Source organism: Chanodichthys erythropterus, chromosome 19 (genome assembly GCF_024489055.1).
Source record: "Chanodichthys erythropterus isolate Z2021 chromosome 19, ASM2448905v1, whole genome shotgun sequence".
NCBI lineage: Eukaryota > Metazoa > Chordata > Actinopteri > Cypriniformes > Xenocyprididae > Chanodichthys > Chanodichthys erythropterus.
In genome coordinates, this window is record NC_090239.1 from 13,659,910 (window position 1) to 13,678,140 (window position 18,231).

Genomic DNA, 18,231 nt, shown 5'->3' on the forward strand with positions numbered 1-18,231 from the left:
TTTGTCATTTCCTCCCGAGGATGTTTACCAGTAACTTCAAATGTTTTCCTTTTCCATCTGGTCCTGTTTTCCAGGATTTTGCAGTTTAATAGAAAAGCTGAGAGGGAACGTCATCATCTTCTTTCAGTGTCAAAGAAGTGTTTTTACTGTGATGTGTAAGCCAAATGTTTGAAGTAACAAAGTATTAATAAATATTATAGCAAACAGGTGACACTCTTGCATTCTTTTGTTTTAGCACCTTGATCAATGAAGATATCCTAGAGGTAGAATTACACACCACCAATAAAGAGTTTATAAGATAACCAAATGTCTGCTGCAATGGAGAGCTGTACAGAACATCATTAGTTACTTTGCACATTCTACAATCATTATAAACCTCATCCTGATGCATCCCGCTCTCAAAAGTAGCATTTGGTACATGCATAATTCAAGTGAGATAAGAAAAAGATTATGGATGCTAAAATGAAGCTGGTAAATCATTCTGAAATTGATTCAATGACAAAAAAACAGGTTCAAACACACACTGAAGCCATATACAAACTGGAGCCACAGATTTGGACTGAATCCAGGGCTTTGTAGCAAAATAGAGGTATATTACTGAACTGGACTTTGTGAAGCGCAAGCTTTCCTGAGTTTGAAAGGAGGCCTGCAGATGTGTTGATTAGCTTTCATGAAAACCAAAGGGAATCGCCTCAGTGAGTCTCCCACAGTGCACTTGTCAACAGCTTCAATCATCATGCATTTTGATTCTGAGAGAGGCTTAAATGGAAGAACTAAATACACCTTAACTAGCACACGTGCGTAGTGTAAAGGATAAAGGTGGCACAATATGCAAATAACTGCTTATAGTCACTTAGGTAGTGGTTCTCAAAGAAGCTGGGGGCTTTGGCAAACTTCCAAGGGGGCTGGAGGATGAACTAAATGTATTTCAAAGCTTTTTAAAATAATCTTAATATCATTTTCAAAGTAAACAATGACTAAGATAATCTTTCACACTTCTTCCAAGTCATTAAGAGTAGAGAAATGTAAGCTGTGTTTCTTACTGATTATTAATAAATTAACAAAACATTGTTTTAACAATCTCATGGATTACTTTCTGTCCACTCTCGACCTCAATGTAGAAATCTGATCCTGCATTTTATTCTTCATGTTCCTACTGTGCAGAGTAAAAAAAAAAAAAAAAGGACAAATCTGTCCAACAAAATGGACATTTTTTTATTTGTCCTCTCAACAACTGTTGTTTTTATTAAAGAACATACAGTTCTTGAGACCTCTATAATCACAAAATAAATCAATAATTTATTTTAATCTATTAACACTACAAAATATACACTCATATATCAAGTATTGTTTTTTGACAATGGGCGAGTCTTGGAGTCAAAAAGGTTGAAAACCACTACCTTACAGCTTTTAGAATACCAAGATCAAATGTTTTTCTTTTCTCACATTTTTTTTTTTTTTTTCCATGTTACATTTTCACACAAATATTGTATGAGCTGTACTGATAATATAGCATTTATTTAACTAAAGACAACCTGGTTTCCAAAAATGTGCCAAAAAATATTTCTGATGAAATGCTCAAAAACACTTATCTGGTTTTCAGAGGCTTGTGTTTTCTGCTTCATGAATTCAGTTAATGCATGTATTTGTTCTCTTCTGCCTGAAAGGCTGTTCTGCAGACAGTGTCCATAGACTTTTTTTAGTCAGGGCACACCAGTCTAATACTTGTGTTTAAAAATCAAAGAGCTGTTTAATGCTTTATTTTTAAAGAGATATATTATATCATCATCATCATTATTAATAATAATAATAATAATAATATCATTATTTCTACAAATACATGGATCCCGGCACTTTGAAAAATGTTTTCTTTCTTTTTGTCTTTGTTAAAACAAGAGAGCTAAAAATATCCTATGGTGAAAAAATAAAGCAAACAACAAACAATTTAAACATTGAGAAAAAGAGAAAAATCACAAAAAGACAAATAAAACTATAACGAAATTGAAAAAAAGAAATTCTACATCCTTTACAAACACTATGGCCCAATAATTTAAGAAAATAGTGTCTCTAAAACGTTCATATTGCTTTGTACCTTCATCAGTGCCCTTTAGGGAGTTCAACAATACAGTGCTGTGAAGACTTCACAACGGCCAGGAGGAGACGTCCTCCCCCGGGTTCTGCACTGACCTCCACGAGGAGGTCATGAGGTTGCCAACGGATCCGCTTGCATGTTTGAGGAGAGAGTCCCGTTATTAGCTTGTTTAATCCTCAGCGCAATGTCCTTTTGTGTTCTTTTGGCAGTAGAGAAAAAAAAAACAAGGTATAGTTACTATTCCTTTTGATCTTGTAGTATTCACCATTGTTGTATTTAGCATTATTACTCTCTAAGATATTATTACTATTACTATCACCATCACAGATACACGGAGTGCATCGTGTGTTGTGTGCGCATGTGTGTGCGTGATCGTGCGAGTGTTCAGTGCTCAGAGCTTGTTTTCTCAAAAGAGAAACTAGGCAGAGTCAATAGCTTGGAGTTCGGGATGGCCTCTTGAGGCAGCCCATCTCCTCCTCCACCCAAATCAAACGAGTCTTTGGAGTCACTGGAGGGAGCGCGCCTCCTCAGGCAAGTGTCCCGGCTTGGCAAGGGGGGTGGCACCATCCCTAGAGCAGGGTGAAAGCCTACCGGATGCTCTGGACCCTCGGGCAGATCCTCCGAGATGCACGGTGGACTCATCTTCTTCTTGCGGGTGCGTGGCGAGGACTGCTGCTGGAGGCTGTCAGCTCGCGAGACGAAGCCGGAGGAGATCGAACTACGCTGGGGACTGCTTTCCACGGACGAGCACACCTCGATGGAGTGCCGGCGTGGATCGTCGAGCCAGGACAAGGGCCGCGGTAACAGCAGAGCTCGCTGGCCCTGAGTGTCCACGCTGTGGTACTTTTTAAGCTGACGTCTTGCACCTTGATCTCCCGTCCCTCCTTTGATTCCATCATCGCTCCTCCCTGCGAGTCCAGCACGGATAATTCGGGATACCTCCTGATCCACAGAGTCTGTTTCCTCCAGCTTCCTGGCAGCCGGTGGTGGCGGCGGTAGTAGGGGAGGAGAGTGGGAACGCCTCGAGAACACGTTGTACTGGTCGTAAGGATTGTGCTGCGTGTGGACGCTAGGTCGTGAAGGTTTCGGGGAGGCGCCTGGAGTGGCAGGGACCAGAAAGAGCGAAGGCTGGTGCTGCTGCTGAGGTGGAAGGTTGACAGGGGGGTCCGACAGTTCCCTAAGTCCCAGGGGACCCTCGTTTTCCCCTCCCTCTGTGTATAGAGTCTCCTGAGAGTCAGCACTCACTGCCACCTGAGGAGAGCAGGGACGGGAGGAGGTGAGGGGAAGGTAGGGGGTAACATTAGGGATTAGGACATGAACAGGTGAGAGGGAGACTGGTTAGTATGAGATGTCAGGGGTGTAGAAGCCAGTGGAAGGGGAAGGGAGCCGTGGAGTTAGAGTGGAGTTCACCATTAGCATTGCACTCCACAAGCTCTCTGCTTCAAAGGATTGGAAGTAAAATTAGAAAAATAGAAAAACCACCTCAGGGCATCTATTTTAAATGGGTTTGTAGCCCCAATCAGAGGTAGCCGACATTTAGAATCTGACACTGATGTTCTTCTTTTTTAAAAGTTTGTATCAAACTTGAAAGTATCAAATGAAGCAACTCGCCACAAAACATCCCAGCCACGCAATAAACCTTTAACCGACAAAAATAGTGCTTAAATTGTGCTAGAAAGTTGCTTAATAGCAGTTACACATTCTGAAGTAACATTCTTAGTTCAACAACCTCCAGTTAACATTCTTAGTACTTTCTGTCTCATGGGCAGTCCTAGGGATGGGCTTCCAGGGCCCTTCCAATATTTATTTATTTATTTATTTATTTTTATTATTAGGTTATTCTCATCTGCTCTATAAATCAGACATAATGAACAAACTACAGGATCTATTGAATTTTTGGTCAGACTTGCACTCGATCCAGATGTAATAAGCAGCAACTATTTCACAGACAAACGGAATTTACATTTGTGCTTGAGTCTGACCACTTGAGGCTCTTGGAAACTCTTTTATAAAGATCATAAACAGGGCCATTTACTTTGCAAACTTTGGTAAAGCAACTATTTTTCCCTAAAAAACACTCTTTTAAACAGTACGCTATCTTATAAACAGCTAAAAACACTGCGATGATAAGTGACAGTTATGACACAACTGTCAATCTGTACACAGAGATACAGAAAGCCTGAAGGGAAAAAACGTATGCACACATGCAGATGAGACCTTTTTATTTTTATCTCTAGTAATATTTAAATATTTACTTCATAACATTTCAACGTTTAGTTTAAAATTTTCTAATATTTAATAATATGACGACTCATGCATCCACAGAGGTTTGGGATAAGCCCTGAATATCCCCTGACCCTAGAACCGCCCCTGGTCCTTCTTATTGTGTTCACTGTGTGCACTTTCAACCAAATCAGAAAGCGTACAGTATACTGGAGAAATTGGCAAATCAATATTTGTCTCCCTTTTGCTCTGTATATTCATGTCTAGGCTTTGACATGAACTAAGTAGCTACTCCCCATGTACTAAACTGACACACTGCCTGAGTAGCAGTACTGTACATGCTACTGCTCTGGGTGAAGTCACATAGGTGAAAACTTACAATTATCAATTGCACTTTCAGAGAAAATTTTGCAATAGGTGTATTGTTTTAACTAGGGCAGAGAAACATTTACCCTAGGGCAAAACTACAGGCACTGTTTGGCAGACTGCACTCTGAGCCACTGAGCTACTGCAATAGACCACAAGACACGTCTCTTCCTGGGGTCACTCTCTCTCAGAACTCCTGTAAACTGTATATTTCTCTGAATCGAGGAAGCCCGAGAGAGACACCGACCCTGTAGGAGAGAGGTGGGTGGGTGTTTTGGGAGGGGCTAAAGATCAAGAGGAACTGTGTCAAATTTGGAAAATTAGCCAAGAAGCCAAGAGTAAGAGACTAAGACATGAGTGTCCTTGTTCTGTGTTGAAACTTGTATGATTGAAACTATGCTGCCACCTAGTGGCAGGATTTTTTTTTTTTTTTTTACATTAGCATGACAAGTGGTTGACTAAAGGTCTGGAACATATACACTAACACAGATAATTTCTTTAGAGTATTTTTCTGAACTATAAATGCAACTAATTGAGCATTTAAGACATTAGTCCACTAGTTTATTTCCCCTTGATCTTTACCCTGCAGTTTTGGCCTTTACAGTAGCCATGGTGAAATGCGTCGGGCTGGAGGAACGGGATTTAAGGGGTGTGGTAGGAGAAAGTGGGACAGAGTTGGGGACGGAGTTCAAGGATCTGTGGAGAGGGTGCTGGAGGCCAGCTGATTCAAGCAATCCATTCCGGCTCTCTCAGAAACAGGAGTATCTGTGTCTCAGGAGCAGCTCGGGGTCAGGCTTGGGTTGGACCATGCTGAGCTGCTCGGAGTAAGTCACATTAGAGGGTATGCAGCCCAAAAAGCAGCAGAAAAAAAAGGAGAGAATGCAGGAAGGATTAAGAGAAGAAATATACTAGCCAGAGGGAGAGATCAACAGTGCAGAGGTGTCAGACTTCATACCAGTCACATTCCCATAAGTCTCCAATCACAATCCATAAAGGAAGACAAAGGATATTACGCATTATGAAAGAAGACCAACAGAGAGAAAATTGTTCTATTAAAAAAACTAGTGAGCTGCTTATGGAGACAACATTTTAAGGAGTCATATGTCACTCCCAATATGTAGGTTATTCCAACTTAATTATTTTGATCCCTACAATAACTTATTTTAGCCAGATTGTAAAATTGCATGCCCACTAAAGTGATTTTAGCCAGCTGAAAATGCCAGGTGCTCTTCTGAAAACACCTTGCTGTGGGGCACTTGAGAGCATTTTTTTTTTTTTTTTCCATTTGAGATGCTTTGGTTGCTATGATTGGAATATCTGTGGAATTGTTACTAGTGTCTGATTTTGCAGATAGTTTGTATCTGAATATAAACATGTCGATACAAACATGTTTAACATGTTAAAACATGAAAACATGTTTACAGTATTTACTCTGCCTCTTGTTTTAAATTATTTTGTTCTGTTGTTGTGCCTGTTGTAGTCATCTGTTGCCGTTGTACAAGCACGATGTGAGGGTTGGTTGGTGTGGTATTTGTCCTGCCCCTCCTCCACTGTGATTGGATGGCTGGGTAAAAAGTGACAGTGATGAGCGCTGCGTTTTACCCAAAATTGAACATTTTTCAACTCTCTTTTTTTTTTTTACTAACAGAAACATTCACTGTTCTTTCAGTAGAAGGAATAACATTAGCACGTTTAACATTAGCTTTAGCATGTTTAGACATGTTTTTTTTGGTTGAACGATGTAGCCTACCGGGTAGCCTACTTGTAGTGCTCCATGCCTTGCTGTGTTTATCAGTGTGAACACACTACTTGCACTATTTGTACTACAAAATGGTGTAGTTTAAAAAAATAATCCAAGATGGTGGATGGAGCAAGAACAATGCTGATTATAAATTATATAAATACAATTGATATTTAAAAGTATACATCAAAAAATAGTCAACATAAAAATAGTCTAATTAAAAATACTTTTTTTTACCCCAAATTTGTGTGTGCTATTTGTATTGTAAGCTTACTAGATTATACCGTTAGCTTAGCAACATATCCTATCTCATGCATTTTGTGTGAAGAGAGCTAGAAATTAATACTTTTATTTAGCAAGGACACATTAAATTGATTAAAAATGACAGTAAAGACATTTATAATTTTACAAAATAATTCTATTTCAAATAAATGCTTTTAAACTTCCTATAATTTAAAGACTACAGAAAAAATACGGTTTCCACAAAAATATTAAGCAGTGCAGCGGTCTTTAAATTTTGATAATAATAAGAAATGTTTCTTGTGCAGCAAATCAACATATTAGAATGATTTCATATGACACCGAAGACTGGAATAATTGCTGGTAAATAATCAACTTTGCAGTCACATGAATAAATTACATTTTAAAATATATGAAAATAGAAAACAGTTACTGTAAATTGTAACAATTTCACAATATTACTGTTTTTACTTTATTTTTGATCAAGTAAATAGCCTTTGTGAGCATAAGAGACTTCTTTCATAAACATTTAAAAAAAAAATTAATTGTATTATGTGTGTCAGTTGAATATATAAGAAGTATGCATTGAGGCAGCTCACTAGGTTTTAGAACAGAACTACTATGTTCAATCAACAAAACCAGAGTGCATCAATGTTTGCTAATAGAACAGACTCTGTAAACACAACACAATCAAAAGCAATAGACCTGAGCTCACCTGTCTGCGTAGGGTGCGTGAGAGTGTGTGTGCCCGGCGAGGCGGGGGAATTCGTGGGATGCTCTCTGAGTCTGATAGGCTATGAGGACTGATCGGTCTGAACAGATCGGAGGGCACAGTCAAGTGCTGCGTGAGTTCTTCTGTTTGAGACTGGACAGAGCCTGTAGACCCTGTGTGAGGATACATTTGATATGACACAATTACTGACATACACGTTAACAACCATATTTAAGACAAATTCAGAAATAAAATGCAGTGCTGCACCTGTCTGAGCTAAGTGAGGTGAGGTTGTGTGGGTACTGTTGGTCGAGTTGGGCTGCAGCGGCTGGAACATATAGCTGTCATTGGGCAGAGAATGCGTGCGGCCCACTGAGGTCTTCTTCACGTACAGCAAGTGCTCATCCGTTGGCTCGTCCGGCTGCAGGGGGTCTAGAGGATCTGGAGGAGCTGTGGTCTGAGGGACATTAAAAGAGATGCAAGTCAAGGTGAGCGCTGGTACTTGTGTTTGGAGCATCAGGGGCCCTTATGAACACATGGACGCACACGCACACACATTGTACCTAATACATAAAGGCTGGACTGGTTAGCATACATGAAAGGCAAACATCACTGCGCACTAGACACAGGGAGGAGACTGATCAAGAAACGTTCTCATAAATCATGTTGTATGAATGCAAATGCATATTTCTTATATGAATATGTACATTTAGTTAAACTTCATATCTATGTGCTGTATTTATATTTAAATTACAGATGACTTAAAGTATTAGTTCAATCAGATATGAACATTTGCGAGTCATTTTAATGAATCGACTCATCCAGTTTACAAAATCCATCTGAATGATTCATGAATCAGATTGAATCACTCAAATTAGGCTACGTTCACACTGCAAGACTTAGTGCTCAATTTTTGATTTTTGGGTTAATTACTCCTTGAAATGACACTTATGCAAGTCCACATATTCTTGCTCAGAGATTTGAGTACTTTTGTCAAACTTTGTCCATATTCATTGTTTGTGATTAAATGTGTTTTGAATAAATTTGCTCTGTTCATTTTTTCATTGTTTATTGTCATTCTTTGTGGGAAACAATTACATGCCCATTAAGGCACTTTTTGATGTTGTGTCATGGTACTGTAGGCATTAAGAAGCTATGCATATATTAGTGCATTTTTCTGCATTTGTCTGCCATTTTTCATCCACATAAATACGACAGAGAAATGAGAACATGCTGGATCTAAATCTCACCCATCTGAAAAATGCTATGTATAAATTATTTATGGATCTATGGGCGAAGTTCTGAAACAATGAATATGAATTCAATTGTGAGGTGACAGAAACCATCAGCCTTCTCCCTTCAGAAGCTGCGCCCAGAGCCTGTACTACTGTAGCTGGCAGACAGAAGAAGCCGACCCCATACCACACTCCTATGTTCTTTTCAAGAAGCATGGTACTAGGGAGAAACTTCACTTTTAATACACAAAAAATAAGACAAAGATAAAATCATGAAACAAAAACAAAGAGACACAGGTAGATATGCAGACAGATAGATTGAGGATGGAAACAGGAACATCTAAAAAGTATGAAGAGACAAGATGGAGAAGAGGTTCAGAAATGGCCTTTAGACGTGTGGGTAGAAGAACGGGGACATAGCTGCAGAACCCAGACAGGAAAGGAGCAGATTGACAGGCAGTAATACTACTCTACTGTACTGGACTAGACCATACAAACACCAGGCTGGTGGGAAATGTACAGAGAGAGGGAGAGAGAGAGAGAGAGAGAGAAAGAACGAAAGAAAGAATGGAGTGGACGGTTAGATACCCTCAAAGTTCCAAACACACTCGCCTCTCAGTTCTGCATTTATGATGTTTATTCTCTACTTTTACTAATGTGTCTTTTATTGTGTCGTGACAGATTGCTGTAATGCCTCAGTTCAAGCGGCTTGTAAACCGATCATCTCTTCCTACTAGTTAATTTATAGCATCAAATAAACATGAATGAACATAAGAAGGAATGTTGTTTCAACTGCGGAAAGACATCAGTACACCATTTTTCGAGCTCAAATCCACCAACGTTAATCTACTAACTCCCCTGAATACTTTGTCGGACAAAACAGCGGATTCGGCGTTATGACTGGTTTGATCGCCTGTCAATCAAAATCCCAGCGAAGGGTCAAATGCGAGTTTATATCTTGCAATTCTGACTTTTTTTCTCAGAATTGCATAATATAAACTCACAATTGCAAGTTATAAAGTCAGAATTGTGTGATATACAGTCAGAATTGTGAGATATAAACGTGAAATTCTCAGGAATGTTTATATTTCGCAATTCTGAGAAGTCTGAGATATGAGATATAAACTAAAAGTCAAAAGTTTCTCGCAATTCTGACTTTATATGTTTATTTGACATTAAACTTGCAACTGCAAGTTAATCTCTTGCAATTCTGAGGAAAAAAAGTCAGAATTGTGAGATGAAAAGTCACAATTATCTTTTATATTTTATATTTAATGATGTACACTGTCGAAAATGTTGGGTCGGTTAGGTTAATTTTTTTAAAGACAATACTTTTATTAAGCAAGGATGCATTAAATTGATAAAAAAGTGAGAGTAAGGTCAATTATAATGATACAAAAGATTTGTATTTCAAATAAATGCTGTTTTTGGACTTTCTATTAATCAAACATTCAAATAAAAAAAAAAAAAAAAAAATGTATCATGGTTTCCAAACAATATTAAGCAGCACAACTGTTTTCAACATTGATGATAAGAAATGTTACTTGAGTACCAAATCAGCATATTAGAATGATTTCTGAAGGATCATGTGACACTGAAGACTGGTGTAATGGCTGCTGAAAATTCAGTTTTGCCATCATGGGAAATGTACTAACATAGAAACGACTTAAATTGTAAAAATATTTCACAATATTACTCTTTTGTTTTCTATTTTTAATTTAAAAAAAATCCCCCTTGCTGTATTTTTTGTGTAAGACACTGACCCCAAACTTTTTTAACAGTAGTGTATAAGTCAAAAGTATAGTGCTTCACAGCAGCATTTGACTAAATATATAAATGTTTAAATGAAAGCAATATTATTATAGAATTTTGTCAGCTGCTGCTCACTAGACAAAGTAGTCTTTATACATTTGACACTTTTTGTTTAGAAACCCCATAGGTACCACATGAAACCAAGGAGTCCTTTAAGGTGCCACTGTTGTTTAGTTAAAACTGTTCTGTAACTAGCTTAAAACAGCAGCATGTTTTATTTATTTATTTTTATTTAACTGAACAAAGAAAATCTATTAGAGGGCCGAAAGACCTAGGGATAAAATATTCAGGGCCAAATACTGAAGCAGGGTGGAGAGGGTGGATGTCTTTGGAAGCAGTGTAAGGCTGAGAGGCAGGAGTGGAAAATGAACGTTGCTCTACTGTTAAATACATTGCACTCCTGACTGGTTAGTAAGAGGGGGTTAAAATCATCTGGGACAGAGTCATCCGTCAGAGCTAAGGACCAGGATTTCTCCGACGCCAGAGATAGAGCCTCCATCTCGGCTAGAGGAATCTAAAGAAGAAGAGATGAGCCAAGAGTGAGATGGGCAACCAGCACATGCATAGTTAGAAGACACGCACAGACTATCACACAGGTACAATTAATACAACTTTATGTGGTGAGGTCAGTTCATTTTTGCGAACAGTTCAGTGCGTGGAAACCAGGGTTGTACACCATTTAGATTTAAATTGAGAAGGTCTTTTAAAAATCAGAATTTTGATTCATGTAGCAAACAGGATGCAGAACTGCAATTCAAACCTCAGTATGATGAAGTAGAATTAAAATGATTTGAAATTCAAATTTCATCAGCTAATTTACTAGGAAAAAAGTTTCAAGACAAACTTTTAATGTTGGCCAAAGCCTTGTATAAAAATTTGGATGGATGGATACTGCTATAAACACTGTAAATTCTTCCTGTCATTCCGATTCCAATTCAATATTCCTGTGAATTGTGGCCAATGCAATTCAAATTCACTTCTTCAATTCAGAATTTTGCCCAGCCCTGATGGAAACCCTCCAAGTCAGCTGACAAGATACACATAACCTTCCGTCAGTAGCCATGATAGATATCGAAATGTTTAATGGTCCTCAGATATTAAAGGTTTATCAGATTACCTTAGGAGAGAAATAATATTTCATAGATCCTCAAAAGTTAATGGGCGAAATCCTGCATACTGCACCATTTAACTGACACTGAGAGTTTGGGCTGGAACAACTTTTTGCAAAGTCGTCAAAATAAAAGCCAGCTATTTCCATAAAGACATTACATATTCTCCAATTACAAAAAAAAAAAAAAAAAAAAAAAAAAAAAAAGCTTTAGAAGCCTCAGTTTTTGCAATGCTAATGCAATTGAATGAAATATTTCTCTGTGAAAAAGAGATTTTCTTGCATAATTCAACAGCGGTCCAGCTCTTTATCGATCCACACACTACTTCTTCAACTCCAGCCTGATGAGTCCATCACTTTTTGGGGTATTTATGATCTTTGGAACGAGGAAGAAATTTCACACAATTTTGCAAGGCTTTGTCACTCTTATGGAATTAGGAAATAAGCACACTTTAACAAATGGATATTACTGGAGCAGAACCAAGTCCTTGCTTCTAAAGGGCGCTGGAAGTCCTAGAGTGCAGAGGTGGTTTTGTAACTTACACACAGAAGCTTCGGTGCAATTATGTATGTTTAAGTCATCCAGAGAGAGAAAAGGAGGGAGAGAATAAGGGAAAGAGACAGGCAGAGAGGGGAAAGGAGTGTGGTACAAGGCATAGCTGGGTGAACAGGGAAGCCATTGACCTGTTTTTCAGTGCAGTGCTTGCTGGGAAGGGGGGGCAGAGCGTAGTAGTGGCAGATGGAGCCAGATAGGTTGTCCATGAGGCTGAGCTCTCCTTCCAGTGAGCCCTGGATCACCAGGGAAACTGAGTCAAGCATAGGCCTCCGCTAAAAGCCCCAAGTGAAGACATGAATGAATGACGAAGAGAAAGAAAGAGAGCAGACAGAGACAGAGGCAGAAGAGATGAGGAGGGTAACATGAATGACATTACACAGAGAAAAAACAGAGGAGAAATGAAGGAAGGAGAGAAGCTTGCAGACTATAACACAATTAGTCAGAAGGAAGATTTACAAAGGAATAAACAAGGACAGTTTACCCGAAAATGAAGATTGAAAAAAGAATTTTGAAGAATGTGCTGCTGTTCCACAGAAGAAAGAAGGTCATCTGATTTTGGAATAACACATGGTTGACTAAATAATAGAATTTTAATTTTTGGGTGAACTGATCCTTTAAACTAGGAGTACCTAAAATATATCACTTAGGTAAACCAGTAGCACGATTGATTTATGTGCTGAACAGAGTAGTGCTGAGCTCTAAACTTACAAAGATGCATTGCTCACAGGTAAAACACTTGATTCTACCACTGACATCCACAAGGGGGAACTAGAGCTCTACGAACATTTGTCCTGATGATGAGCAAAACATTTTGACACGGCCACACTTCAGAAGAGAGCTGGAGGGATAATGTGTTAACATAAAAAATGGCTGGTATTCTGGAAATAGCCAGCCTGCATTAAAAAGAAGCATGTATCACTACTTTCCCATGGCACCAGTCTGACCTCCGACCACCAAGTTTATAAGGAGCAAACAACAGGCACGTACGACAATGACAGAAACTGATGGACTTCCCCGCTTTAAAAATAAGTCTAGTGTTTTAAAACGTCTCTTTCGGGTAAACCTAAATCCATGTTAAAATTCTCTGAAAAGCCCTGATAAATACTAAATCTGCATCTTGACAGACTCATTTTAACTAATAAACGGTTAATTGTTTGTTGGACACTGGTGATTACATTAACCCATGAAAAAAAATAAATAAAAAAAAAAACATTTTGTACATTGTCTGAAATCAAGATATTCACATCATATAAAATATATTTTAAAAAATGGTCTGGTAACAGGGTAAAGGGATAGTTCACCTCAAAATTAGAATTTTGTCATCTTTGCTCACCCTTAGATTGCTCCAAACGCAAAAGAAGATTTTTTTCTCTCTTTTTTCCACAGAGGAAAAAAAAAGTCATACAAGTTTGGACACAGCATGAGGGTGAGTATATGATTAAATAATATTCATTTTTGGATGAAATATACCTTAAAGCTATATGCTGTTAATTACCATAGAAAATAATTTTTACTATGTTTAAGCATTTTTACAATTATTCACTTAAATGGAAGTTAATGGCTTTGCATTGGACATGAATAAATGTTAAAGCACGCAGTGTTTTAAGTATTACCACAAGCCTTAAACATTATACGTGTTTACATGAGACCAGAGTAACACAATTGTTTACTATCTTCTTCAGTTCGTCTCATGACCATATAAAGCCAGTAAACCCAGCAATCTTCCAAAAAGGGGCTTTTCACATAGAGAGAAATCCACAGGAATTACAACGGTAGTGCAGAACCAAATCTGTTTAGAACAGTTGTGCCGCTGCTAAGAAATAACCTACAGTTCAAATAACACATTTTGTACAGACGTCCAAATATAAATTGACTAATATAAATATTTTAAAGGGTTAATTCACCGAAAAATGAAAAAAAAATTGTCATCAGTTACTCACCCTCATGTCGTTCCAAACCCGAAAGACTTTTGTTAATCTTTAAAACACAAGTGAAGACATTTTAAATGAAACCTGAGATTTCTTTCTCTCCACTGACAGTACACTCAACTACTGCTTTGTTGCTTCAAAAAGAGATTGTAAAATTAATCCATATGAATTCATTTTAGTTACTAAATTACTACTAAATTAGTTTAGTACAAATTTTCTGAGGAGACACAGTCACTTTATATGATTGAATTTAGGCTTTTATTCAATATAAACATTGGTTCACAACCTCATTGGTTCTTGCGAAAGCTCTTTTTTTGAGTTGGAAGCGTTTTTCAGTGTCAAAATGGTAGTTGCATGGACTGTATGGACTCAGATTCATTAAAATATCTTCATTTGTGTTTCGAAGGTGAACAAAAGTCTTACGTATTTGGAACAACATGAGGATGAGTAAATGATAACAGAATTTTCATTTTTGGGTGAACTAACCTTTTAACCAACTATGAGCTGGACTTTTTTCCTTTGTAAGTGCACTGCTGTAAACAACATTTTGGTTTGTTTTAACAAATTGAGGAACAAAATCATTTTCAGTGGTAACGGAGAGCATGCAGCAGATGCTTAAGTTTAGTTGAACCAGAAACATTCCTTTATTGTATGCATTAGTGACGTCAATGGGTTCAGGTGCCTATGGAAGCATAAGGCATGTTGTCTAGCAGTATAGTGGGAAGTTAGATAATAGAGCTCTGAAAAGATGACATACTTTAGTAGGCCAACCGAGAAATTAGCTCCCTCGACAAAAAACAGTAAAAAAACAACAACAAAAAAACAATAAGAATATTCAATTGGCTTTAGGATTATTGCAGAAAATAAGCTCTGTGACCAACAAAAGTTAATGTAAAAGACTCATTAATTTTTGTTAATCGTGATAATATTCACAAATGAACATGTGACTTTGGAAATATAAATACAATCAAAGTAAAAGCTGAACATAGACTACAGTAGAAACAAACTACACGATGGTTGCATGACATCAACGCCACCACCATTACAGTTGTCATCAAATGAAAGGTGCAATACTCTTTTCTTCTCTATTGTAACATATTTAAGTGAAACAAACCTGACTTGTTCACAAAGGGGTATTACTTATGCATTTTATGTTGTATAATAAAATGTAAAAATATTGTGAGATTGTGTTAACAACAGACCTTATTCAGACATTTAAAGGGAAGTATTTGGTGTCCCCAGAATGTGTCTGTGAAGTTTAAGCTCAAAATACCCCAGAGATCATTAATTGTAGCTTGTCAAATTTGCTCGCACTTCGGTTGCTCAACAACAACAAAGCTGGAGAATCTCATGCAGCCAAAATCATGATTGTCATTAATTGTGTCCAGCCTTACATTGTTCAAACCAGAGTCAGGAAGAAGTTTTAGAATGCAACTGGACATTTCTGAATGGTTAGGGGATACATTTATGTAGTTGCTGTGGAGTTAATTCAACTCATCGACTAGCATGGTATTTTTTTTAAGATGGAAGAATGCGCCATGGTATTTTTTTTAAGATGGAAGAATGCGGTTTTAAAAATGCTAGAAATTTGGTTTTCAAATGAAAGATTGATAACAATACTCTACTACAGCAACTCTTCCTCTTCTCTAAAGAAGCCCAACATGGCCTCACCATGTTCCCGGGGGCAGAGTTTATGTAAATTTTGGGGTTTGTGATGTCACCAACCCGGGAAGAAGCTTGTTGTAGTCCCTATCAGCCATTTGTTGTAGTCCTTAAAAAGCGATTTCTGTAAAAGAAAATATCTCCCTTTACATCGAACTTTGAGCGTCGTAACTTTGCAGATGTTGCTTATGCTCAAACAGCAACATTACACACTAACTAAAGTTAAAAAAGTGAAATCATAATCAAGGACTACTTTAACTAAAAATCCATTTAAACAAACAAACAAACAAACAACTTTGTTTTCTTGGTTTCAGGTTTTAGCCTACAAAAATGTCATCCCTGCAGCACTTTTCAACAAAACAAAAGCAAGCTGGACACCCCTGCTGGAAAAACAAGCTTAAGCTGGTTTCTAGGTGGACTAATGTGGTTGTAAGCAGCTTAAACTAGCTAGAAACCAGCAAATAGTCTGACTCGTTTTGAACCTGGAAATGACACCATAGAAGGTTCACACCGCTGACCTCACACCTAGCATTTCCACTCACCTCTAAAGGCGGCTCCAAATTATGAGGAGGATCAGGATCTGTCTTTATGTGATCTTCAGAGTCTCTTCGTATGTCTGTAGGTGGGCTGTCTGTGGGGTAAAGTGGTCTAGACAGGTCTCGAGAGTCTCTTGTGATCCAAGGTGACCCCCCTGGCCCACCCATGTCGGCAGGTCCCAAAGGAGGCATGTGCCCTCGGGATATTCCTCCATCTCCACCCGCAGCCTCCAGCTCCAGCTCGGCTTCCATCTCAGCCTCCTCCTTGGCCTCCTTGTTGCTTTCCTCTAGGTGCTTCATGAGCACAGCAATCACTACATTGACCAGCACAAACTGCGCCGTCAGGACGAAGGACACAAAATAAATGGGGGACACCACTGTGTTGTAGCAAATGCCGGTGTCCTGGCCGCAGTCTCTGAGCGTGTCCTGTGATGTGTAAAAATGAAAGCTGAATAGGTTGCCAACAACCTTACCCAGAACAAGTCCAATGCATTTAAAACAAAACTGTGTGCATCATTGAAATTCAGCACAATGAGTTGACTGTGTCTCACCTTCATAATGCCATTCCAGTTGTCCCCAGTGGATACACGGAACAGCAGGAGGAAAGCCATGCCAAAATTCTTGAATGTGGCATAACGGCCGAGACCTTCACAGGGGTGCAGCTCATCACATACTAAGACAGAAACAAAATACAAACCTGTATGTGGGCTGGGAATGTGCAAATATACATGTTCATAATGAACAAATGTGGCCTTCATCATATATAAATTGCTGTGAAAAAGTAAGTGCACCCCATGAAAAGCTGGTTCCTTTTTAAAGGAACTCTTGGGATGCTTTTTAAAGGAACTCTTGGGATCTTAGCAGCTCTTGGGATGAAATTGATGAGATGGACTAATCTGGACAGATTGAAAGAGTTCGGAAACCTTTTCTATATGTGAATTATTTTATGCACAATGAAATGGTTTATATTAAATAACATACGTCTCAGCAACCTTTATTCTGAGGGGCTCAGGTAATTTTTTTTTATTTATTTATTTTTTTTTTATCTTGGCATGATGGGACAACATACTACAATGCTTATGACCAAACTAGACCAGGGCTGCATTTCCCAAAAACATCTTAAAGGGTTAGTTCACCCAAAAATGAAAATTATGTAATTTATTACTCACCCTTATGTCGTTCTACACCCGTAAGACCTTTGTTCATCTTTGGAGCACAAATTAAGATATTTCTGAAAACCCGATGGCTCAGTGAGGCCTCTATTGCCAGCAATGTCACCGAACCTCTCAAGATCCAGAAAGGTACTCAAAACAACAAAGCGAAAAAACAAAACAATATAACGACTTTTCAACAATATCTAGTGATGGCCAATTTCAAAACACTGTTTTGGCTTTTTTTTATTCGAATCAGTGATTCAGATCGCGTATAAAACTGCCGAAATCACGTCACTTTGGCGCTCCGAACAACTGATTCAAAACAAAAGATTCATAAAGCTTTGAAGCTTCACAAAGCAGTGTTTTGAAATCAGCCATCACTAGATATTGTTGAAAAGTCATTATTTAGTTTTTTTGGGGTACAGAAAGTATTCTCGTCGCTTTATCATATTAAGGTAGTACCACTGTACTCACAAGAACTGTTTTAAATATGTTTTGAGTACCTTTATGGATCTTGAGAAGTTTGGTGACATTGCTGGCAATAGAGGTCTCACTGAGCCATTGGATTTTCTCAAAATATTTTAATTTGTGTTCCGAAGATGAACAAAGGTCTTACGGGTGTAGAACGACATGAGGGTAATAAATTACATCATTTTAATTTTTGGGTGAACTAACCCTTTAAGCCTAAGTAGATCATAGACACTGCTGACAATCAAGATCAGTTTATTCTATATAAGGTGTAACTCTACTCTTTTAATAATGCTGTATTCATTTGCACCTGATTTTAATTTTGATGTACACTAGATGTAGTGAGAAATATACAAAATGTACATTCAAAGACTCAAATTATATCAATTTATTAGCTT

General features: G+C 38.1%; 1 protein-coding gene across 12 annotated transcripts in view; it reads right to left on the reverse strand.

Moving 5' to 3' along the window:
- Window positions 1–1,369: 1,369 nt before the first annotated feature.
- Window positions 1,370–18,231, reverse strand: part of cacna1g (calcium channel, voltage-dependent, T type, alpha 1G subunit) — a 150,564-nt gene continuing 133,702 nt past the window's right edge. For 5 of the 12 annotated variants that reach the window (XM_067368659.1, XM_067368653.1, XM_067368660.1 and 2 more), the window contains 6 exons: window positions 16,763–16,884; window positions 16,218–16,637; window positions 10,813–10,935; window positions 7,642–7,831; window positions 7,378–7,547; window positions 1,370–3,343 (listed from right to left, as the gene is read on the reverse strand). In XM_067368659.1, coding sequence (XP_067224760.1) covers window positions 2,477–3,343; window positions 7,378–7,547; window positions 7,642–7,831; window positions 10,813–10,935; window positions 16,218–16,637; window positions 16,763–16,884 — 1,892 coding nt within the window. In that variant the 3' untranslated portion in view covers window positions 1,370–2,476. Of the gene's footprint in view, window positions 5,497–6,103; window positions 6,246–7,377; window positions 7,548–7,641; window positions 7,832–10,812; window positions 10,936–16,217; window positions 16,638–16,762; window positions 16,885–18,231 lie in introns of those variants that run through there. The other 7 variants (XM_067368652.1, XM_067368651.1, XM_067368655.1 and 4 more) reach the window with 6 other exon arrangements.